At 35.6% G+C, this 27,883-nt stretch overlaps 1 protein-coding gene and 1 pseudogene across 1 annotated transcript in view; both read right to left on the minus strand.

The window, feature by feature from the left end:
- Positions 1–1,632: 1,632 nt before the first annotated feature.
- Positions 1,633–27,883, minus strand: part of LOC113516202 (protein split ends) — a 118,691-nt gene continuing 92,440 nt past the window's right edge. Inside the window, 11 exon segments of the mRNA XM_031908931.2 lie at positions 1,633–5,095; positions 5,360–5,518; positions 5,908–6,108; positions 7,098–7,252; positions 13,859–13,974; positions 14,480–14,586; positions 15,052–15,123; positions 15,222–15,286; positions 16,446–16,801; positions 17,524–17,738; positions 17,741–27,037. Coding sequence (XP_031764791.2) covers positions 4,967–5,095; positions 5,360–5,518; positions 5,908–6,108; positions 7,098–7,252; positions 13,859–13,974; positions 14,480–14,586; positions 15,052–15,123; positions 15,222–15,286; positions 16,446–16,801; positions 17,524–17,738; positions 17,741–27,037 — 10,872 coding nt within the window. The 3' untranslated portion in view covers positions 1,633–4,966.
- LOC128202056 (uncharacterized) lies at positions 12,153–13,112 on the minus strand (annotated as a pseudogene).

Genomic DNA, 27,883 nt, shown 5'->3' on the forward strand with positions numbered 1-27,883 from the left:
TTGATACTTAACTGAACCGCATTTCATTTAATATTTGATACTTGACTGACAATATTTTAATTTTTTTTTTGTCTACGATCTTATTACTACAAATAATACTAAATTATCGAGAATCATCTCGAGACGTCAAGAATATAACGACCTTTCCCCACTTTCCCCTACTACATTTATGATAACACTTGGTATATCGTACATACCGTATTATATTATTATTCATAATCTAAGATGATAATAAATTTCCCTTATAAAGTTGATATAAAATATGTGTTGTGTCAATTGTACAGAATTGTAGAACTTTTTCTATTATACAAGCAAGGTCTGCAACTATAACCGTATTTAGTGCCTCAGAAACAATCTATAATTTACTAGTTTTTTCTACTTCTCTTGTTTTATTCTTCTCCTTTATAAATAGTGCATGTATAAATTTCATAATGTTTGGTTAAGCCGTTAAAGCGCTAAAGGTAGCAAACAAAACAACAATAGGGTCTTCTCTTTGCCCGCCAGATGATGTGTGGGTGGGTGAGGTAGGGGTCTCGGAGCTTACCCCATTACCCCGGCTTCTACTCCGGAGGCGACAACCTCCAGGTCGCTGGATTTGCAGCCGGCATACACTTGGTCTGTGTATGCCGGCGTGGTTAAACAAAAACAAACAATCAAACTTACTGGACTGACAATGCCTCTTATAGAACCAGTACCTTCGAAATTTCGCTTTATTCCCAGATGGCGTTGATCTTTATATATAATATACTATAAGCAGGCTAAATAGGGAATCAATTTAAAAAAAGTTATATAAGATAACAATTAAAAATAAAACTAAGATTTTTAATGCATTTTGTTACTCGAAAATTCTATTTATTTCTTAAATTGTAATTTTTCCTTTATTCTCATACCTTTCATGTCACTGTTACAATGTCAAGACAAACTGAAATGCTTAATTAACTAGATGGCGTTAAATCCAACAATATTTACGTAACTATAAACTTATGAATGAGAAAAATGGTCTATAATAATTTACGTCCATGATACTTATATACTATATATTATAGACGAAAAAATTAATAAATATGGTAGGTAGTAATATCACAAACAAAAAATTTCTTCCATGCTAAAACTAGGTATGTACCTAGTTATAATATGGATAGAAGTATTTTCGCTGCTGAATTGTATGTTTTTAATGAAACGAAAAAAGGATGAATGAATATAAAACTGTGCACTCGGTATGCTCAGCATCTACCTAAGAATTCCAAAACGCTCTAATAGTATATCATAAGCAAAGATTCATGATGTTAGCGCTCTTATACGTCCTATTTTGATACGGTTTGTACTTTATAAAGCTGACGTTAATCCTTAATGCATAATTTTTATCTAGCTAGATAAAAATACAACTACAGAATACATTGACCAAACTCACTTTCAAATCCTAATCCCTATTTCCTTCAAAGAATTTTAAAATATGTGAAGATGTTCTAATCTTAGTAGATTATATTATATATTTCGTTGTCATTTAAATATAATTCGTCCTGACTTATTACTGCCACTTATCTTAGACATTCAGATCGATGTCTCAACTTTGGATAACGAGTAATATCAACGCCTATGGATTGTGATGACAGATATATAAAATAAAAACACTTTTGTGTAATATTTTTTTAATAGTATTGGTAGGTAGGAGGTACATAACACGCAGGAGTCTGGGTTGTTTGGATAAAGGGAAGTAAAGATACAATACTATTTTCAGTATGTACAAAATATACAATTATCTCTATAACCTAGCTTTTAAAACTACAATATAATTATGATCACAATATTTTTATAACCTTACGCTCTGCTAATCAAAACCGAACGTCGGAAATCGGCGACGGGTCGTATCTGCTCGAGGTTGTTGCTTTATAACAGTCTAGCTCTCACTTTCACTTTTGCTGCACACTTGAGATCAAATGTTATTTTTACAAATATTAAAATTCTAACATCTCCCACGCCGGCAACAACCTTGGCCAGAGAAGGCACGCCTTTATGGCCATTCCATCCTCGTATCACCACTCGAGAATATAATTTGAGAACAGAATGACATATGTGTAATGTACAAAAACATTCGACGTCACAACACCCCCAATGAGCCTTGGGGGTGATTTAACTTGGAACGTTTTTCAAAATACTAAATTAACAAAACTATATTATACTTCTCACATTAGAATTGTTATATCTATTAAGTCTGCATTAATTAAAACTTTACTGAAAAAACAAACATAATTCTTTCTGAGGCTGACTTCAAGATTAAGGATGAAAAATTTATAAAAAGCATTTAAATTTAGTAATTGACATTTTAACAGCAATACAAAGATGCGATAATTTCTTTAGCACACGCATTTAGATTATTTTTACTTTTTAACTTATTTAGCTAAAAAGTTTATCACATCCCTGTTACAAAGGAAAACGAGTAAATACCAATTTTACCATAATACATACTTTTTTTTATAATTCTCATTTGTTACTTATCATATAAAGTTTTCAATATCAAGTCTAAATACTGTACTGCTATGTTTCACAAAGACAATTATTTACATCGAGTTCCTTCATAAGGAATCCAAATAAGAATAAATATAGTGTACATTTATTATCGGGCATCTGTTCGCTAATAAAATTATATTTTAAAATTAATGGACGAAGTGATGAGTTCGTTAGTGTTCCTCCTAGCCAAGTCAAGAACTGTTTGCGACGGAAACATGACAAACAATCTATATAATATTTATACACTCTACAGTTTTTATATCCTTAAAAAGAATGTTCATAATAATTATTACCTGTGCTATTTATTCTCTATATCGTACATATAAAAATTACAATACATAAAATATTTTGTACTTTGTTTTTACGTACGACAGAAGGGTCGCACCATTATCTAACTATACAATGTTATGTGAGATGCCGGTGAATCCGAATCGTCAGCAGCGAAATGCGTAGATACAGTAATAGCTCGCTTTGCATACGTTAATCGTTTAAATGACATGCAGACGATTAAAATTTATGAGAAGTACAATATTGTTAGTTTTAATATAATACATTATTGCTTTCCAGAAGTAATAAAAAAATAATAGTGTAAAAGGGATTTCGATAAGCGGTCAGAGGATATGTTATTGTGCAAATCGTTTTTTAAGTTTGATCATAAACTGCAAGCCATGAGGATGGACACTAAGAATATATTGATGCCACTTTGATATCGAATGAGGTAACGTTTGTTAAGATAGACATACAATTAGTATCAACAAGAAATGGGTGGGCATATTTATTTGACATAGAGAGCAAATAAGACATCACAGTCTTAAAAAGGCATACCATTACAGGCAAAGAAATTAAATTGAAATGACTTATGTTTAATGCGTATAATGCATAAGTATGATTTTGGTTCAATGAACTTATAATAAAATACATAATCCTCATATACTTTATACCTTGTAACAGTAATAACAAAATTTTGTAGAATAGCGTTTTCTGTTATATGGTGAGTATAATAGACATACACCAAACAAGAGAAAACACTAAAAATTCACACAACTTTTCCATTTCATACCAAATTATATTACTCTGATTGGTTACAAAGTACAAAATAATCTATTACAACAACGATAATTCCCGATAAAATGTTATCAATAGACCATAAAAATTATAAATAAAAATAATTGTTTCAAGTTTTATGAGCGGTTATCTGTATTACATCAAAAAATAGTAAATATAAATTTATGGATTCATATGATTAGTCAGCAGCAGAAAGTTGTCACATCGTTACCCTTACCAAAGTGTCATCTTAACATATTCTTACACATAGTTATCCATCATTTTCAACCCGAAACTGCAGTATTAAGAACGACGCAGCTCGTTCCATTTACAAAACAGTCAGTGCACACTGCACTCACACAGTTCGAATTAAAACATAGAGAATAGGAAATGAAAACGCAATATAACCACAATTATCGGACAATGGCATAGACGCACAGCGTGTACTGCCCTTAATGTTTTATAAGACTAACTACAGTCTATTATATTAAAAAGTCAGAATCACAGTTTATTTTCATGTTATTCTTACTGTAATTACATGCATCATCAAACTATTATATTTGTTACATAATCATTCGACCCAGTATTTATGAGTTTTCCATTACCTACCGTAATGATCTAAGCGAAATAAATCAAATTTAGTATCAATAGATTCAATATTTACAGAATTTAAATTACTTTAGACCTAGTTGCTTAAAACAAAATAACAATTTACACTAACAATAAAAAATGCTCGATAGATTGTCACTCATCTAATCGGATCCCAAAATTAAAAATATTTTTATCAACTGACTTTGCCATTTATTATTCATACTTTTATAAATTTAAACTCCGAATAACGTCGAACCCAGTCGACTATAACAAAAGTATTTTACAAATAAGCTATGACTTATATCTAGCACTTAAATAAGTGACGGCTTATCTAGTTACATGAGACTTTATACAAGTGCGCGACACGCCGCCGTCGCAGTTGCGACATGTCGCGCGATAACAATAAATAAAATTAACGTTACATCACTACGACGAGAGTTCAGTTTCACAGAGGTATTCCATCTCAATTCCTACGAACATTATCATCCATGAAAATCAATTGTATACGCAGCGATTGTTTCACAATTCTACCAGGTCGACCGATAGATAAAATAAAAAAAAAGACAAATTTTTAAAAAAGATTCACAACCTGGCCATATTTACAATGCATTATTATTATTATTATTAATCGTCTAAGCGTCCTTTTCGGCAAATTTGGTGTCACGTTTATCTAATCAGGAATACTCACATAGCGTCTGTTTCAAATTAATCCACTGAGAAGGGTGATCGATCATAGAATATAGACAATGAGTGTAATAGTGCAACCATAGTAATGGGCGTCGCTCACGTGTCATCATGCGGCGGTACAGTGTGGGCGCGCGGCTCAAACAGTGGCTATAACGATGAGCAAATGCGCAATGTCGGCGACGCGGTGCATCAGGTCTGGTGCGATGCGATTAAGATTCTCGTTCGCGAAGTCGCACGACGGGAAGATGTGCACCGTGAACATGGCCTACGATAAATAATGCATTATGTTATCTAAGTAACCAGCTATTATAGCTAGATGGATATCTTCTGCTACATTATTTTATACTAAATTATAATAAAATATTAAATTATGTCCTGAGACATACCAAGGAGTCAAGGGAACATACACTTTCTGTGTATTTATATTTTTTATGACGTATTTGTACTATATAATTCATTATATTTGGCATAATCTCTAAGTTTGTTTTAATATCAATATAGCAATAATAATATCAAGTGATCAGATTACCTGTTGATGTCCGGGTGGCGCTACGTTGACTATGCCAGCAGCCTGTTTACGCTGCAAGTATGTGATAAAGCCCGCAGTCAAGTTGGTCGACTGCTGAAGAACGTCCATATGATCGCGACCACACGGCAGCGCTAGTAGCATACAGTGTTCGCTTTCCATCTGTAAATGAATCACAATTCAACTAATTATTTTTAATATACAAGATTAATTAGAGGAATTAGTAAACAGAGTGGAGTGTACGCAATTGTCAGCCTGTCTTCATTTATTTTTTATTTTAGTACTTCTCGAAGATTATATCCATATAATTCAATAGCTTAATATTAAATTAATATAAAATTATCTTTTAAACATGTACATTTAGTCTTAATAATAGAACGTATAAATCCATAAATAAACTGAGGGATAGATGGCAGAAAGCAGGGTATCTTAATTTTTGTATAAACGTATTAACCAGAATAAGTTTTTGTAAAGCAAAAGTCAGACATTCCATTATTATATGTTGCGTTGTGTGCCCGATAGTGAGAGTGCGTATATAGAGGTAGACAAACCTGCATCTTGCGGTGCACCTGGTCGAGCTGCGTGGGTTCGAGGCGCATTCGCTGCGCAATGCGTAGCAGCGGCGTGGAGCCGTCGGCGTGACGGGGAAGCGTGTCACCCGCGACGCCGGGATTGCCGCCAACGAAATGCATCTGAACGGCGGCCGAGTCGTTCTTTAACGCCAGCAGCCCTTGCCACATCACCGGATACCGCTGTGCACACAACACAATATCCATGTCACATCACCATCAAAGAGAACCATAATTAGCAATTAATATTAATTTGCATAAAATACACATTAACAACTGGTGTACATTAATTATAAATCTAATGCCTAAAGCTTGATATTGATTTGTATGACCAGTGGCGTAAGGATAAGGTGGTAGAACATACATAATGCCACGCGCTCCCGACCCAAGAAAGCCGGTGGTAAAACGAGCGAAATGTCACGGGCAGGGGGAAAAGGATTGTTAGTTATGAGATTTAACTGCCCCATTGCTAGCAATACACCCTGTATTGCTAGCAATGGGGCTGTTAAATGGGGTTGATCAGTCAGGTTGATCTCCACGCGGTTCCTCTTGGAAACCATAGTGTGATTAATTTTTCCAATTGGTCACTATGGGCCAACTGACCTGCCTTCATTCTCATCCTCATCCGCACCCTTCACTGGTACCTCGCCAGTGTATACCAATAGCGCAAGCGGGGTTACCATTTCATCTTTACTCATTAAAAAAATTTCACGAGCTCCCGACCTGACTCTGATTCGAAAAGCCGTGAGCACAGGAAGAATCTAATATTTATTATATAAATAAGCATAAAAGAATCTTTAATTACTTTAAGAATTAGAGTATTAATACAAATTATACAAATAAACTATTATAAAGTAGAAGAAAAGCTACGCAACTCGTATATAGATAAGATGGCCCTATCCAATCAATTAACGCCACTGTTTATGACAATTGTTAAATTCTAATTGATTACTGATATAATGCATTCAACATTGCCTATAAAGAACAAATTAAGGTCTTTTTAATATAGTTACATCTTTAGGCTGATGTATGTATATAGGAAAACTGAAGAAAAAACAAAATAGAACTTATGAAGGTAAAAGTTTGCGAAGCTGTTTGTGTGCATTTGCATATTCACAGTTGAACAGATGTATCAAGGAGCACATAAGTGTACTAAGATAAGGGCTAGTTACCCGCAGCAGCATCTGCAGGCTGTCGGCCTCGCGCGGCACCTGCGAGGCGTGCGGCGGCCCGGGCGCGGCTGGCGGCGGCAGCGCGGCGGCCAGGCGCGACGTGCCGTGCGCGGGCGGCGGTGAGCGCGGCGAACGCCCGCACCCCACCGCATACACTGCGCACACGCACAAACACCTTTATTTATACACCGGATTTTACCCACGACGTCGTTCGCTCATGGCCTTCTACATACCATATAGTACAAGGTTTACCAAATTTCATAGTGATCAATTAAACCATTAGGGTAATAAACTAACTCATTTTCATATTTATGCTACTAATAAGGGTTACAACTATCTATTACCCGTACTTTCGTTTGAATTTTAAAACTATCATAATACTAGACTACTCACTAACTCAGTGTTTGTGGGGGGAAAGGGATTGTTAGTAATGGAGAATGAGAATCCCATTACTAGCAATATACACCCATCCAGGTCGACCCCCTCACGGTTCCCCCTCGAAACTATCATGGTTAATTCCTAATGAATTTATCATGATGGGCTAACTGGCCTGTTTTCATTCTCATCTATCACCCTTCACTGGTGCTCCGCCAGCGTATCCCGTTATCGCAGGCGGGGTTACCATGCAATTTTCACCCATAAAAAAAAAACTCAGTGTTTGTAATGTACTCGTATGCAATATACAGTCGTGGCCGTATAATTAGAAACACTATCAACAGTCCTTGACATTATGTAAGATATTTCCCCGCAATTGTTTTTATTTGGAAATTAAACAATAAATAAGACAACAATATGTTCAACAATTTATCATTTATTAGAAAAACAATATAAATCCCACTACACAAGTGCACAAGCCGGAAAAACACCCCCAAACTTTAATGTTACCGCCACCGTACTTGATTATACTCCTTGTATATTTATAATTAAAAACATTGTTTACAGGACGTCTAAGATAGCGCTTTACATCAGAATTTACCATATTTTTTTTTTCATCTGAAAATAACACTTTTTCCATTCTCGTACCGTCCAATTAACATATTTTTTAGCGAATAATAATCGCTTCTCTCGATGTTGCTTGGTAAGAAGCGGTACCTTTCGAGAGGTTCTTCCAAACAATTTAGCTTCCACTAATCTTCGGCGTATCAGTCTTGACAAGATATTTCTCGGATCATCAGGCAAAAAAGCTTCATTTTTAATCTGGTTGGAGTCTTTTAATGGGTCTTTTTTAGCAACACGAACGATTAGTGTATCTTCTATAGAAGAGATTTTTCTTGGGCGAGCCTTTCTAAGAACATTTTCAATAGTTCCATGTGTTTTATAATGATCAATTTCATTAAAAACTTTTTTAACAGAACAATTTAAATGCTCAGCTATTCTTCTGTACACCCACTTATGATCTATGTGTAAATTAACAATTATTTGTCTAGTTGACGCGTCACAACTTTTATTTTTGCCCATTTTGAACAAAATAAAATTCAGATTAAATTTTGAATTACTGCCAAAATAATAGAAAAAGCCAAGAAAGAAATATTATAGATGCCTTTTTAAACTGTTTCTAATTAGGCGTCCAAGCGGCCAGTAACAGAAAATAAACTGCTACATGTGAAAGACTCATTTTGTAATTAAAAGTAAGATATGTTTTATATTTTATGCATTGAATGAGTTTTTTATTTGAGTGGCTATATTATTACATGATTATTAATTATTGAATGTATATATTTTTTACGTGTATTGTACTCAATATAGATACATGGATTTAATATATAAAAGGCCAAAGTTAATTAGAAATACAATTTTTTATTCTCCATTTTTATGACAATTTTATTTATTCTTTATTTGAAATTAAAAAATATAATAAAAAGTTTTTATGCTAGTATTAATTTTTGTTGGAGTTTCCAACATGCTCGCCACACCAGCGGTTTATTAGTGGATAAATTACCAGAACAGTAACTTGTGCTACACAACATATAACATATAACAGAAAATGTCTTTACTTCATACTAATACAACTTGCATAAACATAACAGAACCATAAAAATATTACAGTTGATGGTTATATTAGTAAATCCAATATTGTGGGTGATGCCCAATTACATTACAATAAGTATAACAATAACAAATTGTATAAATAACTAAACAATTGCAAATAACATATTCTTACTTCTCTTTATCGTTATACATTAAAAGAACAAGAAAAATAAAGTAGTTTAAAATGAGCAAATAATAATTAAATCTAGGCATCATTTATAGGAAGAATACATATACCAGATAAGGAACGCTTAAAAGTTTTACCATTAGGTGTTATAACTTCGAAAGCTCTAACCTTCCCATCTCTACCTGGAAAAACCTTACTTATTCTAGCCATAGGCCAGTGCAAAGGAGAATTGTTTGGGTCCTTGAGTATCACCAACATTCCTACTGTTACATTAGGATAACCTTCTTGCCATTTGGATCTAAACTGCAAAGCATTTAAATAGTACTTATGCCATATTTTCCAAAAACATTGTTTTAAATGTTCACATTGTTTCCAAAAACTTAGTCTATTAATAGGTAAATCTGATACATCATTTTCAGGATAAGCTACAATAGCATTGCCAGTCAACAAATGACCGGGAGATAGATAACTAAAATCCGTTATATCAGTATTCAACCAACCTAAAACAATCTTAGAATCAGTAAAAAGATAAACATTATCAATTGAAAGTTTGAGCTGTAACATTTCATATGTCCTCCGTACTAGACTTGATAGCAATAAGGCCGCATTCAACTCTAACCGTGGTATTGTTATTGGTTTCGAAAACGGATTAATTCTGGACTTCGCACACAAAAGAAACATGTGTACATTACAATCAGATTCTACCGTTCTAAGGTATACACAGCATCTGTAGCCTATTTCACTTGAGGCATCAGCAAAGCCGATCAATTGCACAGCCTTAGAACCTAATGGAATTGGTATATTTCTATTAATATGAATAGGTTCCATTGCCTTGAGACCGTCAATAAAAAACAACCATTCTTCTTTAACATGATCGGAGGGAGAAGCATCCCAACTAATACCTTCAGCCCACAGTTTCTGCATAATAATCTTAGCCTTTACTATAATTGGACACACAAAGCCAAGTGGATCATAAAACTTAGCAATACAGCTTAAAATTGACTTTTTTGTTACCGATTTTATATCAATAGTTTCTGGGCATGTGATATTAAACCAATCATTCTTTACATCTAGATTTAAACCTAATACTTTTATGCTATAATTATCCTTTTGCAACTCTAGCTCGTCAAAATGTTGTTTACTAATTGGAACATCAGACAAAATTTCTGGATCATTAGCTGACCATTTATGTGTTTCAAAACTTCCTTTTTGTAGCAAAGATTGCAGTTGTTGTTTAGCTTCTTTTATTTCACTAAGATCTGATGACGAATAGAGGATATCATCGACATAAGTACAGTTTCGCAATATAAATGAAGCTATAGGAAATTCTTGACTAAATAGTTTAGTAAGTTCGAGTAAACAACGAGTTGATAAATAACTTGAACTTTTCATACCGTACGTAACAGTATTTAAACGTATACATTTTATTGCCTCATCAGGATTATTTCGCCAAAGAATATTTTGAAGAGCCCTGTGTTTGGGATTCACCAGAATATTCCTAAACATACGCCTTATATCAGTAGAAAACGTATATTTACCAAATCGGAACAATAAAATTACATCAAAAAGCTCTTTCTGGACTGAAGGTCCATTCAGTAATAAATCGTTTAATGAAACTTTTTTATCCGTCTTCATTGAGGCATCAAAAACGACTCTTGTACGAGTAGTTTTACTCGATTCATTAATGACCGCATGATGCGGTAAAAAATATACAGCATCTTTGTCAAAATCATAGAAATCAAAGTTAATAAAATCGCCATGACCTAGCTCTACATATTCATGAATAAATTTATTATATTCTGACAATAGATTGATATTCTTTTGTAAGCACCTTTCCAAACTTAAAAATCGATGCCAAGCTAATACAAAAGAATTACCCAAGTAATTATGAATTTCATTATCCTCAACTTTAAGAGGTAAATTCACCTGGAATCTATCGTCAATCAATTCTACAGAATTCTGAAAGATAGTTTCAGCTAACTCTTGTTCACTTTGATCCTCAGAAAAGGTTTGTGGTACACTCTCAGCTTCCCAAAATGATTTGATATTATCATTGATTTCAGGATCGCATTTAATACATAATAGTGATGTTACCTGTTTTGAAGCTTGCTGATATTCAAGCATTGAACCACCAATAATATATCCAAAACGTGTATTAATAATGCAGGGCGTAATGTCATCTTGACTAGGTAGCGGCCGGTGCAGATTTCGAGACCGCGGTCGCTCAGGCTCATTGGGCATTATCACATGGAAAAATATGTCAGCACCCATTAAGAGATTTATTTCAGATGGAACATCAAATTGATCATCTGCCAACACTATATTGGGAGGTAACTTCAATTGCCGAATATCAAGTTTTGTTTGTGGATGCTTGCAGGTAATTATTTCGACCACATAAAAATTGGCAGTCATATTAAAAGAAGAATTCACAGAGTGTATGTTTAATGGAATACAATATCTTATATTATTCTGAGCATTGCCTACACCTATTATATTTGTATTGTTGGGTGTTGGAGTTTTTGCTGGATTGGCTTGCCCAATTGCTGGATTAACTTGCTCGTAGCGAGGGAGGCTTGTGAACCTGTATCTAAAATCGCCTTCACTATTATCGTCTTTTTATCCTTTGTGAATAATTTCACTTGTACTGTGGGAAGCAAAACCTTAGAATCGTGGCCCTTGGATAATAAGGAAACAAGACCTTCGTCACATTCGTCATGATGAACTAGTGAGTTGTGTGCCTTTTTGCACTGATCGCATTTGAAATGAAATTTGCATTTTCCATTGTGCTTATTCAAACAAATCAGACATAACTTATTGTCTTTACAGAATTTATAGCGTTCCACAGAAGTTAATAATTTGAATGTATTACAGGAAAATAATTTATGATTGTTGGACTTACATTAATGACACGTCACCGCCTTCTCACCAGCAGCCGCTACGTTGATTGATAAACCCTTGGCTTTTGTAGATGACATCGCAGTTGACGGCGCAGCGTTCTCCAATGCAAGTGCCCTCTTCTCAAGATACTCGATGAAGTGCTTGACGCTGTGTTCCTCGGCAGTATCTCTTTCCATTTGATACGACCGAGCCGTGTATGTATCTAACTTACGATTAAGAATACAAACAATTATTGGATCCCAAGTTTCAACCTTCACATCTAAGTTTTGCAGAGCAGCCAAAGTCTGCTTAAGACTCGCTACAAAATTTCAAATGTTTTCAGGGGTTGATTTGACAAGCGCAGGTAAGTCTAGTAATTGACCAATATGTTCATTTACAATACGATACCTATTGTTATATCTCTCCTCCAATAATTGTCTAGCTTGATCATAGCTACTGGCTGTTAATGGTAAGTTCTTAATAAGATCATACGGTTCGTTTTTTAAATAAGACCTAAGATAATACAACTTCTGAACATTATCTAATGTTAAGTCATTATGAATCAATGAAGTAAACAATGATTGAAACGCTACATATTCAACATAATTACCAGAAAATATGGACATTTGAATCGCGGGCAACTTAGTTTTTGATCGTGCAATAGTACTAACATGACCTTTAGAGTCCTCTACACTATAAGTCTTACGGCTAATCATTTCATTAAAAACGGTAAGAGTATATAGATATTTATCTTCAACAGCTGCTACGTCCTCATCATCATCTGGTCGCATTGAAAGAATCCGCATATTAAATCCTTCATATTCACGGAAGGCTGTGAGCAGTCTTTCTTTACGCGTTGTAAGGGCCTGTAAGGTACTTTCTTCTAATTCAGACTCGTTGCTAACAAAACTGTGAAGACGAGTAATCGCCCCTTTAACATAGCCTCGCGAGGCGCGTAGTGAAGTTTCACTATCAGTGGCCATTGCACGGCGATTGCCACCAAATTAAAATATGTAGATGTAATGGAAAATGTTCAAATGTATTTATTGAATATAAAATTCGTAGTTCCCACCTCGTGTCATGAATGAATTTGCCGTTGTTCGATGTATATTTTTCTTGCAGGCCAACTGAGATAATCGTTTGTCGTCGTCTATATAAATCTCTTAATTGACAACTAAAGAAATTGTAGTTACCACTCGGAGAAATATATAATATTTACTTGCAGACTTCAACAAAATTGCAATCGCCTGTCGAACGCACGGAGGAGAATAGATTTCATATATGTTGTATTCTTGAAACAATGGCGCTTCTCGTATCCACGTATATTGAACTGAGATTTTTTGTAATTCGCTGTTGATTGCCTTACATGGATTTAATATATAAAAGGCCAAAGTTAATTAGAAATACAATTTTTTATTCTCCATTTTTATGACAATTTTATTTATTCTTTATTTGAAATTAAAAAATATAATAAAAAGTTTTTATGCTAGTATTAATTTTTGTTGGAGTTTCCAACATTACGAACATTTGTACGTTTAAGTTATACTTTCTTTATTCATAAGAAGTGTTTCAACAACAATACAAATACAACATAGAAGTGTTTCCATAAACAATATATGACCACCACTGTATGTATGTATGATTTATTGATATATAATTATAATAACGTGACAGATATGTACGTGTGTATGTATATAATTATAATAAAATAACCATGAATGAAACTCACTGATATGGCGATCCGCTGGTGATGGCGAATGCGCTGGACGCGGAACGCGCGCCGACGGCGGCCTCCGCAGCTCCAACGGCGGTGTCGGCGCCTCTGAGCCCTCCGCTTCCAGGCTTCTACACAACACACAGTTTGTTAATGACATGTGATATGTTATAAGCCTTTTACAATTTTTAACAAAAACTTATTAAACCTGAGACTGAAGCTGGAATTAGTCAATGTTGAAACCGAGACTAATGTTACAAAAGCCGTACCAACAAGGGACCCTACGATATAATACTAATTTTATTCACCAGCATATACCGACAGCACAGGAAAACCATTCCACTGTCATTAAAAAAAATTATCAATCTTAAACCATGTCGTAAATATCAAATACAGAAATCATTAATTTACTTGCAATCTGGATAATACTTAGTGGATAATAGGTCATAAACGATTCCTATAATCGAAATTTTTAGTTTCTAATTTCATTAATTTAATCAATAGATCTGTCAATCGACTAGAACAAGTATTCGTATATATGTACAAGATGATTTTTCATTAACAGTTTCTACATCAAATTTTCATGTGCTAAATAGAAATGTTTAATAATATTCGAATACTTTCGTCATAAATTACCTGGTATAAGGTGAAGGAGTGGTACGATTCTCATGTTGTGTAGCGCGGAAATGTTGTTGATACATCTGATAGTGTTGATGTGAAAAATGTGGATACATCCCTTCGCCCTGTCAATAAAAATTAAAATAAATAACACCCACAAAATAAAATACCAAATGCAATTTATGATATGTTTTACACATAGTTTTTTTTTTCTTTTTTATATTTATGTAAATTAGAATGGCAAACAAGCTGTCGGCCCACCTGATACAAAGTGGTAACCGTCGCCTATAGACAACGAGTATGCTTTTTCACCCATGACACTTCCCATGCGTTGCCATTCCTGAGGACTAAGTTGTTATACCTCTGTACCCTGTAAATTCACTGCCATATCTCACCCTTCAAATTGAAACACAGCCATGCAAATACAACTGCATCACGGTTAGGACACACGAATGGGACAAAGATATCTAAGCAAACGACTTTTGTAAAAAGTCTTCCTATGGTCTCGAAGAAATCCTGGATGAGATTAAAATCTACAATATATAATAAATCACAAATACATAAAATGTAAAAATAAAAACAATAATTACATTATGGTATACCGAGGTGATAGGAGAAGTCTGTTGATGTGCTGGCGGGGGACTTCTAACTAAATCCGCAGACTATCCAGGACAGCATGAACAGAATGACAATTTATAAACGTATAATTTGAATAATATATTGCTAATTGTAGCACATTTATGTAATTTATTTAACTCACCAATGCCATTTGACCTTGCGGACTGATGTTCGGAACACTCGTAAGTGTAACACGAGATGCGGAACCTAGAACCAAAATATAATTCTATAAATATTTTTATCATTTATTCATCATGCTGCTGCACTAGCAACAAAAGGTCTATGTGTTAATTTGAATAGATTATGTAATAATTTTTACCTATATTAAGTTAGTTTAAGTATTACATTCTCAATTTCCTAAATGTTAAAAAAAGGGAGAGAATGCCATGAAGTACCCCTTTTGTATTATATATTTTTTTATTGGAAAATGTAAACAAAGAATAAATAAGTACATTTTCTTCTGAGTACCCCTCCCTCCAATCCTCCTTATGCTTAGCTTATGTTGTACATTATGTTGTAAATCATAATCAACATATCAACCGATAACTCTCCCCTGTTTAATATTTTCTCTATCCTCCTATTGAGGGGTTTTACCAATAATTGCCACACGTGGAAGGCGGATTGGCAACCGCAGTTAGGCTTTGATGATATTTAACGGTAGAAACGCTGCCGCCCATCCCTCGACCATTAAGTTCCCTTGGTTGCCTCTTACGACACCCGGGGTCATACCGAGAACACACGGCGATGTAGTATGTACTGTACATTATTAATATTTCCACGTCGTACAGCCTGACAACTCATACACGTATGAGTTGTCATATTGTACGATGCAGTTACTCCTACTGGTAGGGAAGGTCGCCCTACACTCTTTATGATATTTTTTTTTCATATGAATATAGTTATCGACAATTTTTTTAATGTTGAAAATAAAATATGGTAGTTGTAAAACATTTTTGCGGAGGATAGGTACCATATTTAGGTATAAACCAAAGAGGTTTAGGTATTTATCCATGTAGCATATAAGATATGAAAAATAGAAGTTAGTACTTCTACAAGTAGAGGGTCGGTCAAGTTAGTCTAAGTTGTTCAACACAAAATCGCCATTTATAATTTATACACATTACATTATAACGGATTTTATTATTTATGTAAGAAAAAAGTACTTAAATGAGTATAAATTTGTAGCAACCATATTTGAGTAAGAGGAAATAGTGTAACATTCTGTCGTCATCGATGCACTTTACAATGAAAAGTGCATCGATGCATGCATTACTTATTCCCATAACTCATATATATGTAATCTGATCATATTGCACTACTTTTCTGGGCAGTCGTATAATAAATAAAGCAGTACGTAACATCTTACCAGGATGCTGATGGTGGTGCGGTCCGACGACGGCGACCTGCTTGATGTGGTGGTGCGAGTGCGAGTGCGGGTGCGGCGGCAGCGAGGGATGTGGCGGGTGCGGCGGATGCGTGGGCGGGTGGTGCGCGCCGCGCGGCAGACTGGCCGCGTCCGCGTAGGCGGCGCGGAAGCGAGCCGCGCCCGCGCCCGCGCCCGCTGCCAGGCCGGCGGCGGCCGCGCCCGCGCCCGGGCCCGGGTCGGCGCCGCCGCCCGCCGCGCCCGCGCCCCCCGCGCCGCCCGCGACGCCCGCGCCACCCGTCGCTGCGCTGCCACCGCTGCCCGCTCCGCCCACCATCGGGCCATCGCTCTCTCCTCCCCTGAGCGACAAATTTTACAATCTACTAGCTGATCAAAACATATCGTTGCTGAAGCTTTTGGGACAGCAACCCGTCTGTCTGACGTCAATATTTGAAAGAAATGTTTATATTGGTAGCTAGGAACAGTTTATATGGGGAAAATATAAAGCCCTTAAGTTTATCCTGACAATTTCTTCGAGATTTCTGTTCAAAAATACCCTTCTCGAAAAAAAATTGCCAAATTGATCGAGCCGTTCTCAAGTTTTGCACTTAACAATATATTCAACTGTTCATTTTTAATTATATAAATGGAAAAAACTGTTAACAGTAAACGACCAATCTAGGAACAAGCAATAAATATTGGCCAATCTACGAATATAAATCTCACTTATCATCCCTATCGCGTACCATACCAGCATAAACAAGTAGAGCAGGCGAAGTTACCATCATCGATATCCATTACGCTAATAAATGGCTGAAGGGATTAAAATGTACTTTGATATACTATACAAGTGGACGACTTACGATATATACATACAATACTTTTACCCTAATTTATCAAGTAATCCCATTAATTACAAATTTGAAAGTTTTCAAAGATATTTGAACATATCATCTCAACCATGCTTAAACAGCAGCTGATTAAATATTTTCAAGAGTGTTCAAAATATAACAGTATTTACTGAAATAATTCAGTAAGGGGACCGATCGTGTTCTACAAACATTTTTTCTTTTGTTTTTACCTTATAAGAACAGGCGTAGCTCGGTCGGCAGGACGGTGACTCGAAGGTGGACGATGAGGCAGTGCTGGCGACTGTACTCGCGCATCTGTCGCCTCAGTGCCTACTGGCATCATAGAGCCCGGGACACTGTCGACTAGGCGACGCGCAAATCTGACCTCATTCACCTGCGGCTCTGCCCGCACTGCACTGATACCAATACCAGCAGCTGTCGGCACTATGTCGGAAGTCGCTGGTGTCGCTGCGGCTGGCTCATGAATCCTAGGATCGCGTGATACAGGTGATTGTTTTTCAACCTCTTGAGGCACGCGATCCACCAAATTCTGCATCGTCGTAGTGGTCCGTGGGGGGCGGCAGTTGCAGCGGCTTCGAATGCGCTGGCCAATTTGGCACTGATCTCTGATATCATTTTTTTAGGAGGTTTCATAATAGGAGTTGAAGTAATCGTCGGTTGAACAACGACAGCATGTGCTGAAGTTTTAGGTGGTGAATCAGGTTCAATTTTAGCAGCAACTGCTTGTTCCGCCAATTTGGGTATTTTTATTTCCTTTACAATGTCTTCTTTTTTATTAATTTTCTCATCCCCGCTGTCAATAGAAGCATCAGAGAGACTTCTATCCCGAGTCCTCTTAACACCTCGGGGAGATTTTCGAGTATCCGTTCCGGATTTTTCTTGATTTGCTTTAAGAGCTGTTTGTCTAGCAGGTCTTTTTTTAGAAGTTTTAGTAGTAGGCGTCGTCGAACCTTTAATAACATCGTCTATAATTTCATCAACAGTACTTCGTTGTACATCTTTTTCTTGAAGTCGTCTTGATTTCCGTGTGTTTGGCGAAGGCGAGACAAAATCTTCCATCTTTTCTTCTTTTGTTGCCTTTTCATTAATTTTGCTTTGATCTTTTTGTATACTAAGTGAAGACGTAGCTATAGCATTGGAATGCCCCGATTGAGGACTTTTTATAGTTAAAATTAATCTGGGTCTGGTTTCAGATTTATTAGGTGACGTAGCTGTTTCGTCACCAGAGTCCTCATGAAAATCATAAACATCTCCTGGCATATTATTAGAGCTATTATTAATGAAGTTCTTGATTTTTTTATCAACTTTGGCTCTTCCTCTTCCTCGTTTAGTAGATGCACCTCTGGCTGGCTTAGATATCTGTCTTGTTTGTACTCTATCTTGATTCTTTTCCGATTTCTTTCCTCTTGTACTTCGACCTCCTCGTTTACTAGGAGTAGTGTTCTTTCCTATATTTAATTCTTGTGTAGTGTTATCATTCCTATTTTCAATTTGTGTATCTAATGTCCTGTTATCAGCATCTATAGTCAATTTATCAGAAATACTAGATTCCTTTAAATCATTGTCTTTTATTACATCTTTTGGTTCTAAATCTATTTCTTTATTGTTGCTCGACGTTTCAGTATTTTCATTATTATTTTCATTACACAAAGAATCGACCTTTTTAATTACAGAGTCTATATTAATATCCTTAGCACTCCAAGAATCATTTTCGTCTAAATTTTTTATTTGATCTTCAGACTGTTTCGATAAAAGATTTAAAAAAGCATTTTCTTCGGGGTTCACTCCTGTATCAAGGTCTGGTGACATTTTACCTTCACTTGATATATTATTGACAATTATACCAATCGGATTAATGTTATTCGAAACCTCAAGTTTAGGTTCAAATTTCTCAGGAGAAGTATCTAAATTTTCCTTTTCTAAAATAGGTGAATCTTTCTTATCTGGTTCATTTTTAAGTGACTCTATTTCGTTATCTAAACCCAATTTCTTTTTATTTTCTTCAGAAGATGACTTTAATTCTACATTGTCATTTTTAGAACACTCTACACTCTGTTTCCTTTCCCGAATTGAAGTACCAGCAGCAAACAATGTGACAGTTTTTCCTACATTAACCTCAAGTTTTTTCTCAGGATCGTTAGTTACTTTTATTTCATTGGTGTTGTCCTTTAATAATTCCTCAAAATCAGTCTCACACTTCGCAATGTTTTCTACAGGCGATGGAGATTTAACATGAGATACAAACTGTTCTTTTTGTTGATCTATAGAATCAATTAGAGGCATTTTACTAGTATTTGATTTGTCGTCTACTTTTAAATCACTATCTCGTGTCAAATGATTTTGTAGCGACCCAGATAGATGGATTTCATTTTGTTCAGTTTCGTTTTTGGTGTTTACTCTGACTGTTCCTGAAGTAGTACTTGTTTTTAATAGTAATGGAGTCATTACTACATTTGTAAGACTAGTAGTCGTAACAGCTGCAGAGGTAGAAGAGTCCAATTTTGTTAAAACAGTTGGGGATCTCATTGTTGCCATAGACAATACAGAAGGAGGGCCTTTATTAGCATCTATTTGAATAACGTTAGTTATAGGTGCTGTTGTTAATAGTCTTTGAGAATTCAAATTATGTATAACGTTAGAAGCCGGTACCCTAGTTTCTTGAAGGGTACACACAACCGGTTTAGGGCCTGTTTGAATAATAGATGGAGTAGAATGGTTTACTCCTGTAACATGTATAATTGGAGTCGACCCAAATGGCACGTGATTAAGTTGATCTGATTTCTGAACTTGACCATCTCTTTTATCACTTAACTGGTTCATGTTACTTATTAACACCTTATTTGGCAAATGTAAAGTCGAATTAATGTTACCCGCGTGTATAGCATTTTGCATTGATATTAAACGATTTTGTGCCATTACTGTAGGATTCGTACTTTGTTGCAAAGTTGTAGGAGATAATATTATTTTAGAATTTTCAGTTTGATCACCTTTTCTACAATCAGTTGTTATGATTTTTTGTTGATGTACAATTGCAGAACTGCTTACGCCAATTCCTTTATTTTGTTGGACTATATTATTAACACCTATCTGTTTGGATATCGGTGCTAACACAGGAGTAACAGGTAAACGGTTAAAATGCAAAGGTGGTCCTTGTGTTTGCACTAGTACAGAATTAGGTCTATTAGGGGACACCATAGATCTTGTACCATGTGGTATATGCACTGTTTGAATAGGACTTAACGGAGGTTGCTGCATTCGTACTACAGTCACTTGACCTGGAGATCTTTGTTGTAATGCATTTGGAGATGCCGTTATGCCGACAGAATTAAGATTTTGTGATGAAGTGTTTAGTATTGTCATATTTGATAATCTTGGTGAAGTCATTCCCTCGCTTTGTGTATTGGCTTTTGGGCTTTGTAGTCTAGGATCAGTAGACATTCTTGGTGATATAACAAATCCTGGAGGTTTCTGATATAAAATTTGAGGCTCCGGTATTTTAATAGTGGGCGGTTGCACATTAGGCGTTTGTGGCCGAATCATTTGATTAATAACTTGATACGGTGCCCCCACCCTGTTCGGTGCGATAATAGGTCGTAGAGAGTTATTAATTTGGACGTTCTGATTTTGAGCTTTTATTTGAACTATATTTGCAGTAATATGTGTTGGCTTATTTTCATTTTTGTCTCTACCGGACAATTGATTACCTTGAATATTTAAAACATGTGGGTCAAGTAATTTATTTGTTAATGCCCATGAAGTTATAACGGGTGTTGACGTTGAGGTAATTTGTTGCGGACTTTCTCTTTTAGCTAACTGAAATTTAATTTCGGTTTCGTTGACTTTCGCATTAGAATCATTTGCTTCAGAAGTTAAAACTTGAACTATAGTAGTTTTAGGTTTCGCAATAACAATATTTGATATTTCTGTAGATTTACGTTGTTCAGGACAAGCATTCAAGGTTTGATTAGTTGTAATAATATTAACAGGTAATTTTTCAATTGCATCTTGAGGAGTTTCGTCTACTTCTTCTGTATCAGTGTCAATTAACAGAAGGTCATTATCAGATACTGGCGTGTCAGGTTTCATTTCCATTTCACTGGCATTTAAATTTTGAACAGCTTGTCTCATTTCCTCGGCATCCTCCTCAGGTATGTTCTCATTCTCTATAGTAACATTTTCAATTTCAGTTTCATGAGATGAATCATTATTAACTTGTTCATAATCGTTAAACGTATTTACCTTCCCCCCAAAACTCTCACCCAAGAGTGCAGCTACAGCATCTTCAGTTTCTTCTTGAGAAATAATGGCCCTAGGTTTCTCCTCAGATTTTTTATCAAGTTTAGAAGCATGTGTGTCTATTTTATCAAGCTGTTGCTCGGAATCTATTAAATTAGGTATACTACGGACAGCATTTTTACTGTTAATTTCTGTGTTTATATCACTTACAAATTGGATAAAATTCTCTCTCTTACTGTGGTCTGACTGAGTAGGGGCAGGGTCGCTAGGTAACGGTACTTCACTGATATCTTTTATAATATTTTCAATTGGCGATGGCATTGGAATATCAATCACTTCAATTACTGTTTTATCCGTAAAAGTACCTTCGAAAGTACCGTCGACTGAAATCTCTCCTAAGGATCCACTCCTGCTTTTGCTCTCCAGCTTTCCAGTTGTTTGTGCTGGAACAGGCGGACTTTCTGTCAATCTTGGCAAACTTGGGGATTCAGAAAGTGATTTGCAATCATCTGATTTATCGGCATTATTATCACTTATCGTTTCACTCGGCAAAGGTATGTCCAAAATAGATGTTTTTGATGGCATCTCCAAAGAAATATTGTTCTCGCATACTAATTCAGATATATCCTGTACTTTATCGTGATGGTGGTAATTATGGTGTTCTTTACGACTTTGTCTTTCATCTTTATTTTTCTTCTTTTTCTTCTTTTTTTCTCTACAATCTTTCTTCATCTTTTCGTGTTTGTCACCAAGTTTTATATTTTCAATAATAACATCGCCTTTATAATCTATTTCGATTAGGTCAGTTTTCTTTAAGCGTTCAGATATTACTTCCAAATTTATCGAGCGACTATCTTCATCATCAATATTATCAGCAAAAAGTCGAGCTTCTATAGCTTTACTAACAGCATCAACATCCAAACTATTATCGTCTTCTTTGACAAAATGTCGCTTTTCCTTACGTTTTTTCTCCTTTTTCCGCTTGTTTTCATCTCGTTCTTTATATTTAACGTCATCAATATTTACTGTCATTTGATTGTTAGTACTATATTGGGATTCATAATCATGTGACGAAAAGTCCACTTTATTAGACAACGGTGCTGTAATATCTTTATCCGATTCATCTGAAAGAGGGCCAAAAATGTCTTCCATTTTCCCATCTTTTTTGGAAATAGACTCTATACTATAATCAAAACTATTATTTATATTTTTCTTTTCCTTTTTCAGTTTATTTTTATCTTCACGTGTTTCATCAGCATCCATACTTCCACGGATCTTATCTTTTCTTTTTTCCTTCTTGTTACTGTGACGTCGTGTTTTTTCAGAAATTTTATGTTTTGTTTCTCCTTCTCCATCATTAGTTTCAGTTTTGTTTTCATCGTCTGATATACATTTATGTTTCTTTTGTTTTCGCTTGTGTTTTTTGCGAACTTCTGAATTTCTATTAGACATAGATTCACTTTCTGATGAAAAATCGTTGGAAATTATTTTCATAAAATTAAGTTTATAGTCAGTGTCGGTTTCTATACCAGATTTTAATTTACTATCATCACTGTCGCTTTTTCCAAACAGATTTAATAAAGAATTTCTTTTAATTTTATCATCGGTTTCTTTAATAAGAATTGTGTCTTTTGGCCTTTGTAAAATCTCAGAGTCTGATGTTATCTCTTTCTTGATGTCTATAACATAATTGGGGCTTTTACTCAAACTTCTTTTCGACGTATCATCATCAGATGTATCAGACATTATACGTGACCTGGAGTTTTTACGAGACAGTTTATTACGAGAATCATCATTGTTTGGCATGTTGAAATATTCATTAATATTTCTATGAACGTAATCAATATTAGACTCTATTAATTTATCACGTTTTTTGCCACGGAACGCAATATTTTCATCATCAGTAGAACTATCCACAGACGATTTTTGATTTTTCTTTCTATCGTGATCCGAATCGCTGTCTTCGTCCCAACTGGATCTTTTCTTTTCCTCACGTTTAGCTCTACTCTGCTTCAACTGACTAAACTTCGCTTTAATTTTTTCTTGGCGCTTTTCTGCTTCTTGTTTCTGCATATTTTTACATGAACGAGCCTTAACTTTATCATACATTGATATATAAGTAGGTCCATCGTCGATTATATCGAATATAGAATGCTTTTTAGGCTCATCTGAATCAGAACTATCTGTACTATTTAATTGCTTTCGACCTTTCCGTTTGTTAGCATCATTTTTATCGTCTCTACTTTTACGATCTGTTGACATTCGCTTTTCACGTGCAGCTTCTTTTTTCTTGTCTTCTGGTTTCTGCTTTTTATCTTCCTTTAATTTATTCAAAAGGTCTGCTTGCATCAAAGCACCTTGTTGTAGTTGAAGTTCGTGGATTTGCTGTAACTGCTGAATACGTTTCTTTTCTTTCATTTCCTTTCTCAGAGCTTTTTGCTTTTCATCTTCTTCGCTTGATCTAAGCTCTAAAGTTGCTAAAAAGTCTAAATCATTGTGTAGACCTTCAGATACTTCATCGCTGTTGATTTTTTCTTCATTATCTATTTTCGGGCTCTTTTTTGATTTTATTTTGTCCCCAGAAAATTTTGGTTCTTTTATGTCGTCTTTTAATTCGAATGTATCGTCAGGTGGTTTTACTTGATTTTTCTTATCATCTTTTGTCTTACTTTCTATTATTTTAGCAAAATGACCTCTGTTAAATTTGGCAGTTTTATGTTTATCGGTATTTTTTGAATCTTTAGAGTCTCTTCTTTCAATTTTTTGATCATGTCTCGATTTCTTAAAATCTTCATTAAAAGATTCTAAACTATCTTGTGATGACATTCTTCTCTTATGTCCAATATTCGAAGGGAGACTAGAACAGGAATTTAGCCGTTCTTTGCGTTTGGAATCAAGACTTGGCGAATCCACGGAGTAATGTCTCTGTTTTTCAGCTGTATCTCCTTTGGATTTGCTCGTATGCTCCAAAATCATATCATTTTTTATTTTATTATATGCTTCTATTTGATCTTTCTCTTCCTTTATTTCTGTTTTAATCCTTACTACGGGTTCCACTTTTATAGTGTCAGTAGATTTAACAAGCGTTGAATCTTTATCCTCTTGTTTACAAAACAAGTCATAGTGTTTGACTTTTAACTTGGTTTCTTCTTTAATCTCATTGTGTTCTGAATCTTTGAGTTTAGTTGAATCATGAGAAGCACGTGAAGTCGATGAATCAGTAGAGTCTTTACGACACAAATCGCGAGAAATTTCATCTCTGGAAGACTTTCGAATCTTGACAGAATCAGATTCTTTTTTAATATCGCGTCTGTTATCGCCACTTTCTTTCTTAGATTTTTCATGTTTGTGTTTTTCTTCTTTCTTTGACCTAATTTCAATATCGGCACTTTCTTTTCTTTTATCTTTGTCAGATTTATCTTTTCTGTGATGCTCATATCTTGACTTGTCTTCTGCTTGTTTATTTTTATCAGTTTCACGATCATTTTTATCTTTATGAGATTTATCCGCATCTCGGTCTACTTTACTTTTGTCACCATGTTGTTTTTCAGTTGTAGTGTCTTCTTTATTCCTTTTATCTTTATCATTTCTTTCTAAATTTTTGTCATGTCTATTGTTTCTTGTTTTTTCTCTTTCATAATCATGTCTATCTTTTTCAACACGATCTCTGTTGTGACGTATTTTGTCGCGGTCATGTCTGGTTCGATCTTCTTTGTCGCTTTCAGATACCTTTTTCTCTGAGAAAAAATGTGTGTTGGAACTGTATTTGTCTTTATCAATACATTTCTCAAATTCAATATTTTCTTTTTCCAATTTCGTAATATGCAAGGCTTCCAATATGATATTTTGACTGAATCTCTCCTTCCCATTTTTATCACTAACCTTCATAAATTCTTGGCTAATTAATTCAGAAACGTCTTTATTTACTTTAGGTAAATTAGTAGTGTTTAAATGATTCTGTTGCGTTTCTATTTCAATTAGTTCTTTATTGTGATTTGGGCTAAATATTTCTTTACAGTTTTCATTTTCTCTTTTTATTTGGCAACTAGAATCGTCAAACTTATTTTCACTATCTAATTGTAATTTACTTTCTTTTTGAATAGTCAAGTCAGATTTAAGGCTGTGATCATTTGTAGTTTTGGCTCGATTTTCTTGATTTTCTGTCTTAACAAGTTCTTGTTCTTTAGCGACTTCATTCAATAATATATCTGCGATATCTCGAGCAATAGTATCTTCACATTGATTGCTGAGTGGAATAGTATCAGACCGTTTGTTTTCATTTTGTAATAATTCAGCCCTAGATGATGCTGTGGGAGTCAATTTTCCGTCATTACAGTCCATGCTTTTATCTGACAAACGTCTATGCGATATATTCGTATTCTTTAACCTGCTTTGGTACTCAGGATCGACTCCGTCTGAACTGTCGCAAATTTCCTTATCGGCGCTTATATCCGCACTGGGCTTATTTTCTCCAAAAAGAGAATTTCGCCGCCTTCTATTAATAATACTTCTTGGATCACTACTAGCATCTCCTTCCATTCGAGGTGATTTCCGATCACTCGAGTCGGGCTGCGATCGATCCGTCGAGGGCGTCCTCGGTCGGATCCTCGAATCGAGTCTATAATCGCTCTCGTTAAATTTATTAGGTAGTCTCTCTAACTGGAAAGGTCTTTCATGGCGATTGAGACGTGGATCTGCCGGGCGATCCGTCGCATCGACGTCAACGTCGAGCTGTTGCGGGTGTAACAAAGACGGCAGAGTTGGAGTTGTAGGTGTCGACGAAGGTGCAAGAGACTGTGATGGGTGTGTAGGATGCGCCGGGAACGGATAACGAAGTGCGCGAGGAGTACATGGCGCTGAGCGGCGAGGACTGCCGACTGGGCTCGGCGCCCTCGCCGCTCCTTCCAGTCGCTCCGAGTCTTCATCGAACACGGAACGTTTCGCAAGTAGTGATCGTACAACCTCCGACGGCTTTACTTCATTGATGTCGACTTCGAGTAATCGGTGACGAAGACGAGCTCGATCAGGTGCGTCTGCGAGAGCACGAGAACCGCTCCATCTCTCGTATTTTTCATCAAGACTACGAATACGCTCCTCTAATGAAGGTGAATGCGGTGCAGAGCCAGCGCTTGAAGAAGAGGCAGAAGGCGGACGCGGCGGTGAATCCGGCGCCAGCGCCGGCGCCGGTGTTGGCCGCGGTGCTGATGGTGCAGCGCGTAACAGCTGAGCCGCGAACTTCGGTAAAGGCAAACTCATGGGCAGCGGAGGGCGTTCGCGCGGCGGTCGGCGTGGCTCACAGGGCAACGCATCAGTCTCGTCACGAAGAGGAGTGCCGGCGCGTGAACCGGAACCATCTCGGCGCCGCCGGTGCCTCCGCCGGCCCGCGTGCTTCTCTCCGCCGCGCGACCCCGACCGCGACCGCCGCCCGCTGCACTGTCCTACCACTGCAGCGACACCACTGCTCCCGCCAGCGCTCCGATGTCGCTCCTATAATTCAAATTTACAAGATTAAAGACGAATATGCTTTGTCATTTATATTTTAATCATGTTAGTGCTCTTAGCACTAATAACGTTAGTTTATCAAAATATAGCAACATCACAATTATCATTAAATTTTCATAAAACAATTTAACAATAATTAATGTTTTTGACAGATTATTAAAAAATGCTCTGTTTGCAAATTAAAACATTAATCATACAATAATGTTCTTATTCAGCTATTATTACAAATTGGAATTATGATTGATGAAAAAATCTTAAGCAAAATATTAATTAAAATTATTTTTTTTTTGAAAACTGACAGATTACAACGTTGCTATAAATTAGCGGCTGAGTAAACTTTGAAAATTTACTATTTATTAAATTAGTTATTTAAAATAATATATCTCAATTGATATAGTCAATATAATAATAAGTCTGGAAGAAGCTAAAAAAATTAAAACTATACCCCTTTTAAATAATACAATATCAAGACGTAATAACATAATAAAAATTATGTATTAAACGTATAAATAATTATTAATTAAAATATTATTATAATTTTTTAGTGACGGGGTCGTGAGTCTTTTTACTTAACTTTTTACTTTTTTGTGCGTCGCGACATAAAAATGATTGAGAAATAATGATATAGATAATTTATAAATCCATTATAAACCAATTTTTTGTACGCTTCTTCGTACGCGTGGATTTCAGAAGTAGGAAAACCAACGACATATACCAACTTCTAAGCAACATATCACGATAAAACATGCACAAGATTTTATATAAGACCTTCAGGAAGGTAACACATCTAACATGATCCATTGTGTATTTGCGTGATGCTAGAACAAACAA

The sequence above is a fragment of the Galleria mellonella genome, unplaced genomic scaffold (genome assembly GCF_026898425.1).
Source record: "Galleria mellonella isolate WM207_F2 unplaced genomic scaffold, CSIRO_AGI_GalMel_v1 utg74, whole genome shotgun sequence".
NCBI lineage: Eukaryota > Metazoa > Arthropoda > Insecta > Lepidoptera > Pyralidae > Galleria > Galleria mellonella.